The 13591-nt window shown below is 41.0% G+C and overlaps 1 protein-coding gene across 3 annotated transcripts in view; it reads right to left on the reverse strand.

Moving 5' to 3' along the window:
• Window positions 1–2772: 2772 nt before the first annotated feature.
• The window catches only part of LOC148030745 (alpha/beta hydrolase domain-containing protein VTE7-like), a 43518-nt gene continuing 32699 nt past the window's right edge, over window positions 2773–13591 (reverse strand). For 2 of the 3 annotated variants that reach the window (XM_087684255.1, XM_087684254.1), the window contains 2 exons: window positions 3231–3296; window positions 2773–3140 (listed from right to left, as the gene is read on the reverse strand). In XM_087684255.1, the coding sequence (XP_087540381.1) occupies window positions 3021–3140; window positions 3231–3296 (186 nt within the window). In that variant the 3' untranslated portion in view covers window positions 2773–3020. Of the gene's footprint in view, window positions 3141–3230; window positions 3297–3395; window positions 3533–13591 lie in introns of all 3 variants that reach the window. The other variant, XR_015691798.1, reaches the window with a different exon arrangement.

The raw sequence follows: 13591 nt of genomic DNA on the forward strand, positions 1-13591 counted from the left end.
ACCCCATTAGCATGGTGCCAACATGGCAGATTATGTACTTGCTTTTACAATGCTTATATCCCATAATCAAGACTTCTCAATCTCACAACCTTTCTTAGAGTTGTAGTAGATCATGTTTATCTATATTTCACTATAGATCTCCAGTTCTTTGATGTGCAAGCTTAGCATTAGCCCATCAATACCTAGGTATTTCTTCTTTAGAGAGATAGAGGATGTCTATGAGACTGATATCCTCAGACTATTATAGGATGTACATGTTGATATTCCATTGCATAAGCTCACCCAATAGTTTAGTGAGACTACACACACACACTAGCAGATGCAACTTTTTCACACTCGCAACCTACAGAGAGTCTCCATTAAAGTGATACCTCGAATAAAGATGCTATGATGATGAGTTTTGCGACACCAGAGCTCACCTATAGAGAGAGGTATGGTAGAACAAGAGAGCAATTCCTAACCTAGTTGGAGAGAGAGATGTATATCAACTATTCTTTAGTCAGCATTCTAGAGATGCCTTGAAGCGTTTTAAAGAGCATTGTCTAGACACATGCATTATATCCCCCGATACGTGGGAGCGATATGCACCTAGTCTATACATAGTAGAAGGTTAGCCTCCTCTCCCCCATTCCACTACTAGAGACCACCACCTTCTTAATAAAGAGTAGAATCTGTGATGCTATTGATAGGCTCAATAGAGGTAAGGCACATGATCATGATGGATTAGTAGCCAAACACGTGATTCATGCTAGAGACTTGGTGGTAGGGTTCCTAGCTTACATGTTTAATAGAGCCATTTGCAAAGGCCTCCTAGAGAGTTGGAGCACAAACATTATTGTGCCTATTCTCAAGTCAAGGGATCATAATCTACCTAGCCTATTCTCAAGTCAAGGGATCATAATCTACCCAGTAACTATCTAACTATTATGGTTGGACATACATTGGCTAAGTTATATGTCTCCATTCATGAGTAAGAGTTGAGTGGATCTCGAAGCATACAGATAGACTAGATTGAGGAGAGACTTCTCTACATTGGATCACATCCCCACACTCGAGTAATCATTGAGGAGGGTAGAGCTCATGGTTAACGGATTTACTGTTACTTTCTACATTTCCATAAGACCTTTGATAAAGTGCTAAGAAACAAGTTGTTACACATACTACCATGGAATTAACTAAGGAGCTTACTTGGGGAATTCCAAAAATGTACGAGACAATTGTTAAGATAAGATGTGGAAACTTGAGGAAATTTCATCACCTATTCACTTCACCAATGGGGTGAAGGATGCCCCTCTCTCCAATGCTATTTGACCTACACATTGATGGGATTTCTAATTACATATCTTAGGGAGAAGATAGAGAAACTTGACTAGATGGCACTTGGATGCCTCTTATATTATATGTAGATGACATCGTATTGATAGTTGATTCTCCATAGGGACTATAGGGACATTTGGATACACTAAACACTCTTATGCATTAGACAATGGGCTCTGAGTGAACCTTGACAAAGCCAAGGCAATAGTGTTTAACACTACACCATGGTGGGCTAGGACACCTGTACCTAAACTCACATATGGGTAAGAGGATTGCGAATACATGGATTCCTATATATATCTGCATGCATTATTTATAGATCCTACTTTCTCTATGAGAGAGGTGTCAAACACTAGACTGAGATCAAAGGATACATAAGACTAGGTGGTTTGGAGAGGATATGCTCACATGTTGAGTTTCATGAACCCCGCACTAAGATGTGGCACTTTCATATATTGGTCATGTCTCCATTACTCTATAGGAGTACAAGTATGGGGGCCCAGTCTTGATCATTGCAACCAATTAGGTCACACTTATCATGGATGGAGGTCGATGAAGAGGCCACTTCTTTCCATGATTTCTAAGATGTCAAAATGTAAGGTCTCGATCATATATGAGATCATCAAAGTTGAGCTAGCGGCCACACAATTGTAGTAGAGGCCCTCACCCAATCAATCACATATATACACAACTTATGGGAACTCCCTAGACATAGATATGCATGGCTCACTTTGGAGTCCTCTTGATAGCTTGCCAAAGAGAGTGATACTTAATATATCCTTTCACTTCTACTTCCTCTCTCTCTACTCTAGCTACCCTCTACTCCACTCTACTCCACTCTCTCTACTCTAGCTACGCTCTCTTTTGCTCTCTACTCTCTACTCTCTACTCTCTTCTCTATTCCCTCTCTTTGACTCTCCTCTTTTTCTATCGGCTCTCCTTCCTCTCCTCTCTCCTCTCCTCTCTCTCCCCTCTCCTCCCAACTAATGGGCTAATCTCCATCTAATCATCCTAGACAGTAAAAATGGGCCATGGAGTAAAAATGAGCTAATCTCCTCCCAACTAATGGGCCATGGAGTAAAAATGAGAGGACTTATCAATCAATCAATGTAATTGGCTAGCACAACATATCCTCGAAAGGAGGTGTTTGAAATCGATTGTTTAGCAAGAGAGTAGGTGAGTAGAGGGGAGTAAACCTACCTCTTTGTTAATCTCCATCTAATCATGCTAGACAGTATGGACACCGAGGGCCTCTCCATCAGTCTACATCTATCTTGTGCGACCCTGTGAACTATAATGATTGAGGCTAATCACTCAAATATAATATGTGGTTGGACACTCCACTCTGGTCCATCAATTAACGGCCTATGTCCCAACGTTTCCTCTTTTGGGACAGATACAAATCCAAACAAAAGGCAGTTTATATTTTATGGGTTTAGAAACCATGCCTGCCCTCTGCAGAGCGCTTCTGAAATGATTTTTATGTACCGTTTCGTTCAACCCATTTCATACCATATCTCATTTTATGTAGGCTAGTAGAGGACATTTTTATGTACAGATTTGCAGCAGACACATTCCCAACGACAAGATGATTCCCTTCTCCCAGAACAATTGAACCAACTACATTCCCTGCAAACAGACTGGTAAATCTCAATGTGTGGTGCTACATTTGATGGCAGGCAAGACACATTTATGCCTTCCTGCTATGTTTTACAGAACTCCACTATCAGTCTTCGGACTTCGTCTGGCTTCTCGACATGAGGAAGATGCCCACAATACTTGACATATTCCAGTCGCACGTCTGGCAAGTCTTTTCTCAGTCTCTGAAAAACAACAAAGTCAGGTTCTTTTCCTTACACAGCAAAGTGTAGCGTGGGTTGGGTGGAACAACCAAGCGAACTTGAAGGACCAACCTGAGGAACATCTTTGCTTATGATCCTGTCTTGCTCTCCCCATATGACGAGTGTCTCCTTAGTGACCTGCAAAAACGCAAGTAAGAGGGTAGACACCGAGAGTGCTGGGAAAATTCACTCAAATTGTATTGTTATCAAGCATCAGCTGAAGAAGGGAGAGCAAACCAAATAGCAGCATTCAAAAGGAGCTCGCCATAACCATACGATTGTCTTAGAATCTTCCAATTATTCATCCCTACAACCGACTTCGCTGTCTGTTGATGATTTGATTATTACTAGCTCTTACACGGCCAATGTGGTTGCTGTAATGCATCACAGCCTTACATTTCAGATAACTGATTTACGCCGTATAAATTACCCTTCTTTGTTTGTATGCAGATTTTCCAATAATGATCATAGCAACTTATCCTAGCAAAAGTATTAGGTTGGTTACACACCAAATGACAGTCGCCTAACCCTTGCCAATAGTGTGGGTAGCTCTGATGACTGTCAAACCCTAAAACCCAAACCCTAAAGAAGTACTTCGATTGGTTAATGCTTGCAAAGTGGGTGTTCGCCATTTGGTGTGTATCTAGCCTTTAGTTCGACTTGGTAACCATGCTTTGGCATGTTTGATTGCAAGTCTTTTGACTATTCCCAAGGATTTGAAGAGCTCATGTTATACTAATAATGGTTGACGAGTTGTTTGGCTCTTTGCTGTATTTAGCCAATGCCCATCCTTTCTTTGCACCACAAAAGAAAGCTCCAAGCCTAAACAGAGTTGAGAGAACTCCAACTTGAGAATGAACTGTAATGGTCCATCCATAATAGGCTGTTTGGCTCCTTTTCTTGAGCCCATTTTGTGATACATGCAGTGGAAAAGGATGCACATCCACAAGAAGAGAACACTAAAGGCAAGAAGGAGAAACTCCATTGAATAATGAAAGGAAGCTGATATAAGGCTCAACCTCTGCACACGCTACAGGGGGTAGCTAGGCTATACTGAGGGCACTAGGAGAGAGCAGGCGGGAGACAAAAGAAGTCAATGATTGAAGTGACACGAACCAACTGATAGGTGAGGCCTATAAATAGGCAAGACTGACCTAACTAGATGGCATTTAAATCCTCTAGGACAACATCCCAAGCCAGAAACATTGCCACTTCCTGCAAATTGGGCCAAAGGACAAAGTGACCTGACTAAAATGACCAGGACCCAGATAGAGCTCCTAACGTCCTTCCACTAAATTAAGTGTAGGCTCACAACCAAGACATAACCATAACCACTAATACCCCTCCCTGATCCTGAGTGTGCATGAACTCCCAAGGAACCCATATGATGAAGCAAAGGTAAATCATGAAGATGTTTGTCACATTGTCTGATGTAGAAAAGTAAATCAGCTCTAGTTTCAGTCCTAGATGCTCCCAAACATGGTGAATACAAGATCTCAATGTGCTTTTGTGCAAGCACGAAACATTGGATTACTACCTATGACTAGGTAGCTCTGATGACTGTCACTAAGAAAAATTGTAGGTTGTGCAGTGTGCATTGTGGCGATAAAGAATTCTTGATATTATTATGGAGATCCTATCTTAGCTGACATCCACCTCAACCAAACAACATCTTGGGGGGTTGCACAAGCTGCTCAATACTCTGCCTCTGTGTAAAAAGGAGCAACATTGAGTTGTTACTTGTTACTGCAAGAAACGGCATATGAACCCAAAGTAAAGCAAAAGTCTATCATAGATCTCCAAGGGTCTACCTCACCTACCAAATCTGGAGCTATCTAAGCTATCAAAGATACCCCCTCTCCATAGAAAATCTCATGTATCGGGGTGTCTCACAGGTACTGCAAAACCCACAAAGCGGCCTGCCAATGAGGCTGAGGAGGTCTCTGCATGAATGAGCTCAAGATGGTGGCTGCATAAGAATCACTTTGTCAGATTGAATGAGCCAAATCAATGACCCAATGAAGCACATGTACCTAGTAATGTCCATCACTACATGTGAGATATACTAGGACAACTTGGACCTTGGGTCCATGGCACACAAATTCAGCCTACAAGGTGCCATGCAAAAGGCTATCAACAACCAAAAACTGTCTCTGCTCTAAGATGAAATGCATGTGGGCAACTGAAAATCTTGTAGCCAAAGGAAAAGGTGAAGAAGATCAAGGGCGAGTCATCTCCAACATTGTCCACTTCTATCACTCTACCACACCATTCTATGTTGCAATTCCTTGCATTTCATGCTGTTCATCTTATCTCCTAGTTGGGAACTCCATTAGAGCCTGACAGAGACATTGGAGCTCTAACAGCCCACACATTTCTATTTCCATCCTTGCATTTCAGTTTTAGAGTGTTTCAGTCTGTTCACATTCTTTTGCATTTCAGTTTGTGCCACTTTAGTGGTTGCATTCACATTCGACAGGCTGGTTTGAACAGGTGGCACCATTTATGATTGGTCAGCTGTAGTAAATGCAGCCGAATGCAGCTTGTCGGCCCATTCTAGAGCTCGTCGGCCCGCTGGCTGCTATTTATGGCAGCCACCCTCTTGCTACTGCCAGTCATTAGCTGCCACTCTCTGTCTCCATTCAGCCCGCATTCTCTTTCTCTCACCAACCTGATCTAGTGCCCTCACTTTTTAAAATCACAAACACATGATATGTACTTTAGAGGTTGCACAAGAAGGACACACTGCCTAGCCTAATTTATTTCATCCTATGGTTTATACCCATTAATAAAGGGAGAGTCTCCCTACACCCACCTTGCACTCTATGAATGCACTTTAACCACCAAACATTCTCTCTTTAGGAAACCCTAATCTATCTTTTTTTATGCCTATAAAAGGGCACCCATATTTCATGAATAAACATGTCATTGTACTTGTGTACTTTCCTTCTCATTCCTCTTTTGAATATTTCAACATGGTATCTTAGAGCAATGCTAGGTATGGATCTTTGAGCTCCTACTGCTGCTGCCCATCTCTTGAAGCTCATTGCCATTGGTGGTGGAAGAACAGATGAAGGCAAGTGCTGCTCTTGCTATTGCTTGGTGCTTCTATTCACCGAAGTTCCATCAGTCCAGTCATTGAAGCTTCCTTCTGTTGCCAACAAAAGCTAATGAAACCAAATCTACTGGTGTCCTTCTACTTACGTGAGCTGTCCTGCTAGACAGGTCTGCAGCTGCTTTTGTTTCCCTGACAAAGATCCACTACAGAGTTGTTGATGGTCACTATTATTCATCATTGTCATTATCAAGTCAGGCCTACCACTTAAGGAGAGCTGATCTGTGGGTTGCTCCATGACTGAAGTAAAACATTAGCAAGCTACTCATTGAGTATATGGATAATAAAGATTTAGATCTGCCGGTGTAGATTTGAGCTGTCCTACTCACGTGTTTGCAGTTGAAATCACTGCTACTACTGGATTGATTTGCCGATGTGTTAGGTGGAGCTACAGTCAAGATAAGTGACATAAACTGTAGTAAATCATGCTGCTGAAATTGCACCTACAGAATGCTGAAATAGGCACCATTTGACTTCATCCCCATCAGCTGGATTTGCTATGATGAACCATTAAGGCAGCTATTGTTGCAGTGAACTACTATCACATCACCCTTGCTGCTGCTTATTCTCTGACTGATTTACTGCTGGTCGCTCTTCTAATGGGCTGCTCTCTCTTGGTCAGATCCATTGCTGCCCTCCTTCAATAGTAAGTTATTGATATTTATAGAAATCTATCTGATCAAAACAAGCAGACTAGCTGGATAAAGCTCATCAATACTAAGCTGAAAATGCTCATGCTGTATCTTCCATCAATTCACTCCTATTATGAGCTACCTCTACTGCTAGAAATCATGACAACTACTACTCACATGAAGTTATCTTCTTGCTGCTATCATCATGGTTTACCAAATCTGGGATATGAGCTTGTTTGCTATCACTAAATAGTATATTAAGATCTGAGCATCAGTCAGCTCATCTCTACAGTGAAGTGTCCATATACTTATTAAGACCATGTGTTTCTAAACACAGCATCATGTCTTCTAATGGAGAAAATCCTGCATCATGTCCTCTAATGGAGAAAATGGATCCACTAAGTTTAAAGGTTATGCATTCCATACTTGGCAAACAAGAATCAAATCAATCCTCATCAAGAAAGGCGTATGGAATATTGTAAATGAAAACGAGAAGAGACCCCGCGATGCAGCCCAAATAGCCACATGGAAAGCACAAGATTATAAGGCCCAAGCCATCATCAAGATGGAGCTAGATGATACTTACATTCATCATGTGGATGAATGTGACACTGCAAAAGATACTTGGGATGAACTCAAAAAGTTGTTTGGATCTCAATCCAAAGTTTCCAACATTGGGCTGCTAATTAAATTCTTTTGTTTAGAAATGAAATCTCAGTCTTCTCTTGCATCTCATTTGAATCACATGAAAGGCTTGTTAACTCAACTTGCAGGGATTGAACTTAAAGTTGACGATCACATTGCTATTGGTGTCTTACTCAAATCGTTGGTTGAACTTAAGTTGAAGAAGACATTGCTATTGGTCATATTGCATGGAAAGTATGACCATGCGGTCACTACTCTTATCAACATGCCTTCTCCTAAGCTAGTTGAAGTTGAACCTTGTCTTCTAGAATAAGAGAATATATTGAAATTTAAACAAAAGACCAACACTGCTTCAAAACATGAAGCACTCTACACCAAATCAAAATACAAAGGAAAGAATAAAATCATTCATAATGAACTCCTTGTATGTGACTTTTGTCACAAGCCCGATCATTAAGAAAAAGATTGTTTTCATAGGATGCAAGCTCAAAAAGTGTTTCTCATCAAGATTGCCCAAGAAAGTGAAGAGGAAGCTGAAGAAGACGAAGAAGTAGAAGTTGAAGAAGAAAAACATGAAGCATTATTCATGACTTTTAAGAAGAAGAAGAAGAAGAAGAAGGGAGCTAAGATGGCTCCTCCAGATGTGTCTATTTATGAAGGATTGCTCTAAATGTGTGATTCTCCTCAGTAACTCTCTTTAGTCATGTCATGCAACCCTTGTAAAATCTACTTGTATCAACCTTTGCTAAAGTCATCTTGTCTAAATCCCGAGTCTCCTAAACCATCCAAACCTCTGACCCACAAATGATCAAGCAAAGAATGCCTCTTATCATCTTGAGTAGATAAGCCAATGTGCCTCTGAGCTGCTTAAGGATGGACATGTCCCTGGTAAGCCATGTGGTGACCAAGCTATTGCAAAAGATGGTCATGCACAAAGCTGTGTACATCATGAGTTTGAAGGGGGGTGTTCAAATCACAAACACATGATATGTACTTTGGAGGTTGCACAAGAAGCACACACTTCCTAGCCTAATTTATTTTATCCTATGGTTTGTACCCATCAATAAAGGGAGAGTCTCCCTACACCCACCTTGCACTATGTGAATGCACTTTAGCCACCAAACATTATCTCTTTAGGAAACCCTAATCCATCTTGTTGTATGCTTATAAAAGGGCACCCATCTTTCATGAATAAATATGTCATTGTATTTGTGTACTTTTCCTCTCATTCCTCATTTCAATATTTCATCATCACTGATACCTTGGGTTGCATATAGGGACTACTCGGTCCATGCTGTATTTAGCATTCATTTTCAGATCCATGCAGTCTATTCCTTCCTTTCTTGTGGATTCATTTCAATTTTTGTCTTCCATTCTGTCTTTGCGTTCGTGTTTGTCTTCCATTGCATACATCGTATCATTGCCAATGGAGAGGGCTCCGAGCATCTATGGAATGGAGACCATACTTTTCTTGCTTTGATTTTGCAGATTTTTGTATTTTCCAGCCATCCAATGTTTGGCAACTGCCCCAAATTGCTGGTGAGAGCTGTTCCCATCAAGGCAACTTGAAAATGCTAGCTTGTTGGCATTGTTTGTGATTCATCCATTGATTCCAGAGTATCTACAAGCTGTTTTCATCTCAACGCAGCAGTGTAGCTGATTTAGGCTCCATTTAGATACCCTAACAACAAAACACAACATATTCTTTGTGTGTTTGTGCAAATACTTTGAAGGATAGATGGATTACCGGTTTGACTGGCTTGGTGAATCTAATGAGGACCAACAAAGCTCTGAAGAACGACATTCTCGTCAAATAGATTGTTGTTGCGAAGACACTTACAATTGAGAAGATTGCGAGGATTGATGAAAAGAAGACCAAAGATCGGAGCTTGATCCAACAAAGATCAGCAATCAGATCAATCCAAAAGCTTAGAACATACATAGTCTCACTCACAAACCCACATATGATCCCCCCCAGCCCTTTTCTCTCTTTATTTCTATGAGGGCTCCTACTAAAGGACCTTGCTTGGCCATCATGTTGTACTATGTGCAGGTGCATGTTCTCCTACTAAAGGACCTTGCTTGGTCATCATGATGTACTATGTGTAGGTGAATGTTCTTCATACATTGCTCAAGAAGGATGGTCTAGATGGTTTTCAACTACTCCCTTTGGTCTCTACAAAGTGGAGTATATCTTGGATACCTTCAATTTGTGGAAATTTTCCGCCTCCACTATCCATCGTACAATGTTGGATGATACAAATATTAGACCAACTATCGATCACGCGGCTCTTTGGGATAGACTCAACTCTCAAACCCGTTCCTTTCTCTTTTATGAGTTGCCATGATTTGGCTCTTGCTCATGTCAATCCGACTCAAGAGAATCCGCTCTAGTAGTGGGAGTCTGGAACAAGCTTTCTTCATTGTACCAAGTTCGGACCTTTGCCCATCGCATCACTCTCGAGAAGAAACTCCAAGTATTTTCTCTTGATGATCTCTTGATCATGAAGAACCATATCAACAAAATGGAAGAGAGACGGGATGAGCTTGCATCCCTTGGCAAGAAGATATCATCTAAAGACATGGCAATGACTCTTTTGACACACCTTCCATCTCCAAAATATGATGTTTCCTACTCCAGTTTTGTTACTTCTAAGATTTAGGATACCGTGACTTGGGAGGAGCTTGTACCATTGATCTTGGAGCAAGACGCTAGACACAAGGAGACTAGGACGAGTAGAGCCCGAATCACCATTTCATGCTTTTGTAGCTAGGTCATCTTGGAGGGGGAGCAAAAGAAGAAGAAAACCAAGAACAAGGAGTAGGAGAAGGATCAGAAAACTGAAGGGAAGTGTCCACACTATGGAAAAGTGTGATATGAACTAATCAAATCCTACAAATTTTTTTTGTAACGTGTGTAAATAGTACTTAGAAGTGCTATTTAGGTCATTTTGAGTATGTGGACAAGTTTTGGTAATGACACATTTTTTGTCAAAATTTACACACAGAAACATGTCTTGGAGCTTAATTTGTGGTTAAACAGAATAGAATTTGATTCAAGCCCATCTCACGGAGTTTGAAGAGAACGTTGAGGAGAATGTTTTGTCCTCTTATAGACTTGATCAAATTCCTTTTGGAGATATGAGCCTCCAAAAATGAAAAATGATTTATTTTTTGTACTTATATTTATATTATTTATTTAATTTTTTAAACTAAATAATGTTGTGTCGCTTTTTCTTTTTCTTTTTTTGACATGCTTTGAATGCACATGCTGATTTTGATTGCTTCAGTTTTTGGTACATGCATTTCTTGGGGATTCCAAATGAGTGAAGCTCTTCAAAAAAATCAATCAAATGAGATTCGAGACAATCCATCATCTTTTTCTTATGCCAATTTTGTGATTGAGGTTGAGATTGAGATTAAGATCTCTCATGTACATGAATATAGCTTGTTGGTTGCTGCTCCTTGTAACTCTATCATATTATAATACTATTGGAGATACTAAGATTGCGTAGAAGCTGAGAACCAAGAAACATGACTACGATTGGAGATACTAATGAGCACCTTTCTCGGAGTGGACGATTTGTAGCATGCAGCAAAGCCAACTCGACAACCACAAGTTCACCTCTCGCTACTGGTATGTTGGAGCAGCCATGTGTTGGAGAAATCTCACAGGATGGGATATGGAATTTTCTGACAACACTTCAAGCATCAATCAATGCACAAAATCAAGAAATCACACGCTTGGCTCTCGAGTGTCAAGCATTGGAAAGCAAGAATACACAGTTGGAACAAATTGTGGAGGAACAAGCCAAGAGAATCACAGACTTGGAAACGAGTATGGCAACACGCACATGAATGGAAACACCAAAAACATGGACCAGAGTAGTAGCACATACCTCCCCAAATGGAGACATGCTTGTACTTCATGCAGAGGGTGGTGATGCAATGGTAGATGATGTGGATGCACGTGAACATAAAGAAAAGAAAAGCGGGCCCAAAACCTGGTTATTTGGGGATTTCCCGAAACAGATGATGAGATTGCACTGTCTCTTACTACGGAAGTCATAGAGTTTTTTGGTAAGCATTTTGCCATGGCAGATGTACCTGTCTTTGGTGCTCGACGTATGGGCAAGAAGAAAGACGATGGGAAGGCAAGAGCCATTGTATGCACTATTGGATGCACGTAAGAGAACTATACTTTTAGACAGTAGTCGAGTATACCTCAAGGGAACAGATTTTTATGTAAATGAGGATCGCACCCCCATGCAGCGGCACCATATAAAGTCTGACATTCCTACCATGCATTGCATGTTTTCATCATCTTTGTACTAGGGCGCTTGGGCAAGTGAACAATTTTTCCACAAGGAACACTGTCTAAGTGACACATGCTGCATGAGCATTCTTTAGCATATAGCATTCCATCTCCACCTCACTTGTCTCTCCTTCCCCTTTTTGGGCCTAATAGGGGGTGCTGAGAAACCTTTCACATGCAATTTGCGTTCTACGTTTTGCATTTTGGGTTTCATGTTTTGCATTTAGGGTTTCGCATTGTGTTTAGGGTTTTACAGTGGACATCCCCAAAAAGGGGCTGGGCGCCCACAGTAGGGTGCCACCCTAGGCAACCAGCGCCCTCCCTTCGGGCACCACCCTGCATAGTCTCTTGCCTATTTATAGGTTGCCTCCGTTACTCATTCTTCACGGTTGATTCATCCAGTTAGTCACCTCTTCTCTCCAACCTCTCCACTACCCTCACACCCCTTCAAGACAACATTGCGGTTTGTGGTTCATGGCTATTTTTATCATCTTCCTTACAACACCCTTGTTCCGTTGTATCACATTCACTCCGTGATTCAGATCTTCATCATTCCATTCATCAGAGTTTCTTCTCTCTTCTCTTCTCTTCTCAGTGTTTACCGAGTTCACTCTCTGTTCCTCCCCACAAACCCTACTGTCTCGCTTGTACGTCATCTTTTGACAGCAACCAATGTATCACAAATAAGCTTATCAAAAAACAAGATTGCTACAAAAAGAGAATACAAGAAAGAACAAACCAAAACACTACCAATAAATGCATAAATGTAGTACTGACAACCACCAAATAAAGAAATATAGCCTGAAAATAGAGTCACCCAACCCTACACAAGATCAATAAATCAAAACATACGTGCCGAATATCAACACACAAACTTAGTTAGCATTACATGTTGTTGTGCAATAGGAAAAAGTGTTGTCTCAAATCTTGAGCAAAGCAAAAACCCTAAAACAAAGACCGTTGTACATAAAAACACGGATGTCAAGGGTAGAAAATAGGACACAATTCATTAAAAACTAGGCGCTAGGCTCATGTGAGCTTAGACTAGGAGTTAGTCCTGCTCTCTATCAAGAAAAAGCCCATCATGAACCTGGATGCCAATCCTAGTTCCAAGATTTTAAAACTTGTCAAAATTTAGTCAATGCGGAAGGGAAGTCCCTCTTTGAATCCTTTGCACTTGTATACCTATATAAATTAGACTCGCCTATCCCACCTCACCACCCACTCATACTCCCTCTCTCGCACCATAGTAGAGTTGTGAGAGATGGCGGTATCACCAGCACTAGAAAGTAGCAGAAGAAGGAGCAACTCTCTCGGTAGAAGATGAGTCTTTTCGTGCCTTAGTCTTCACCTTGGTGGAAGGATATGAGGTCAACCAGCATTTAATGCTAGCTGACCTGATCGGCATATTTCTGGCCTATTTATTCAAGCACTCCCTTCTCATGTATCATTCATTGTATCACTTTGCATACTTCAATAGCAGCGACCGGTGGAGAGAGGGAGCCAATGCCAGTGCCCATATAGCCAATGACTCCCATTGTTTCTATATTGTCTCATATCTTGGTATATGGATTCCATTTCCCAAGCATCTTTTTCTTTTTGAGTCCTTGTGCAATGTTCTTCTTTCCTTTGCAATGTTTCTTCTTTTCTCTTCACTCTTGTGTTATGCAATTTATTATAACAGTTTTCTGACATGGTATCAGATTTCAGGTTGGCCTTTGCTCCT

The sequence above is a fragment of the Lygodium microphyllum genome, chromosome 9 (genome assembly GCF_053477565.2).
Source record: "Lygodium microphyllum isolate KBCC chromosome 9, Lygodium_microphyllum_v1.1.10, whole genome shotgun sequence".
NCBI lineage: Eukaryota > Viridiplantae > Streptophyta > Polypodiopsida > Schizaeales > Lygodiaceae > Lygodium > Lygodium microphyllum.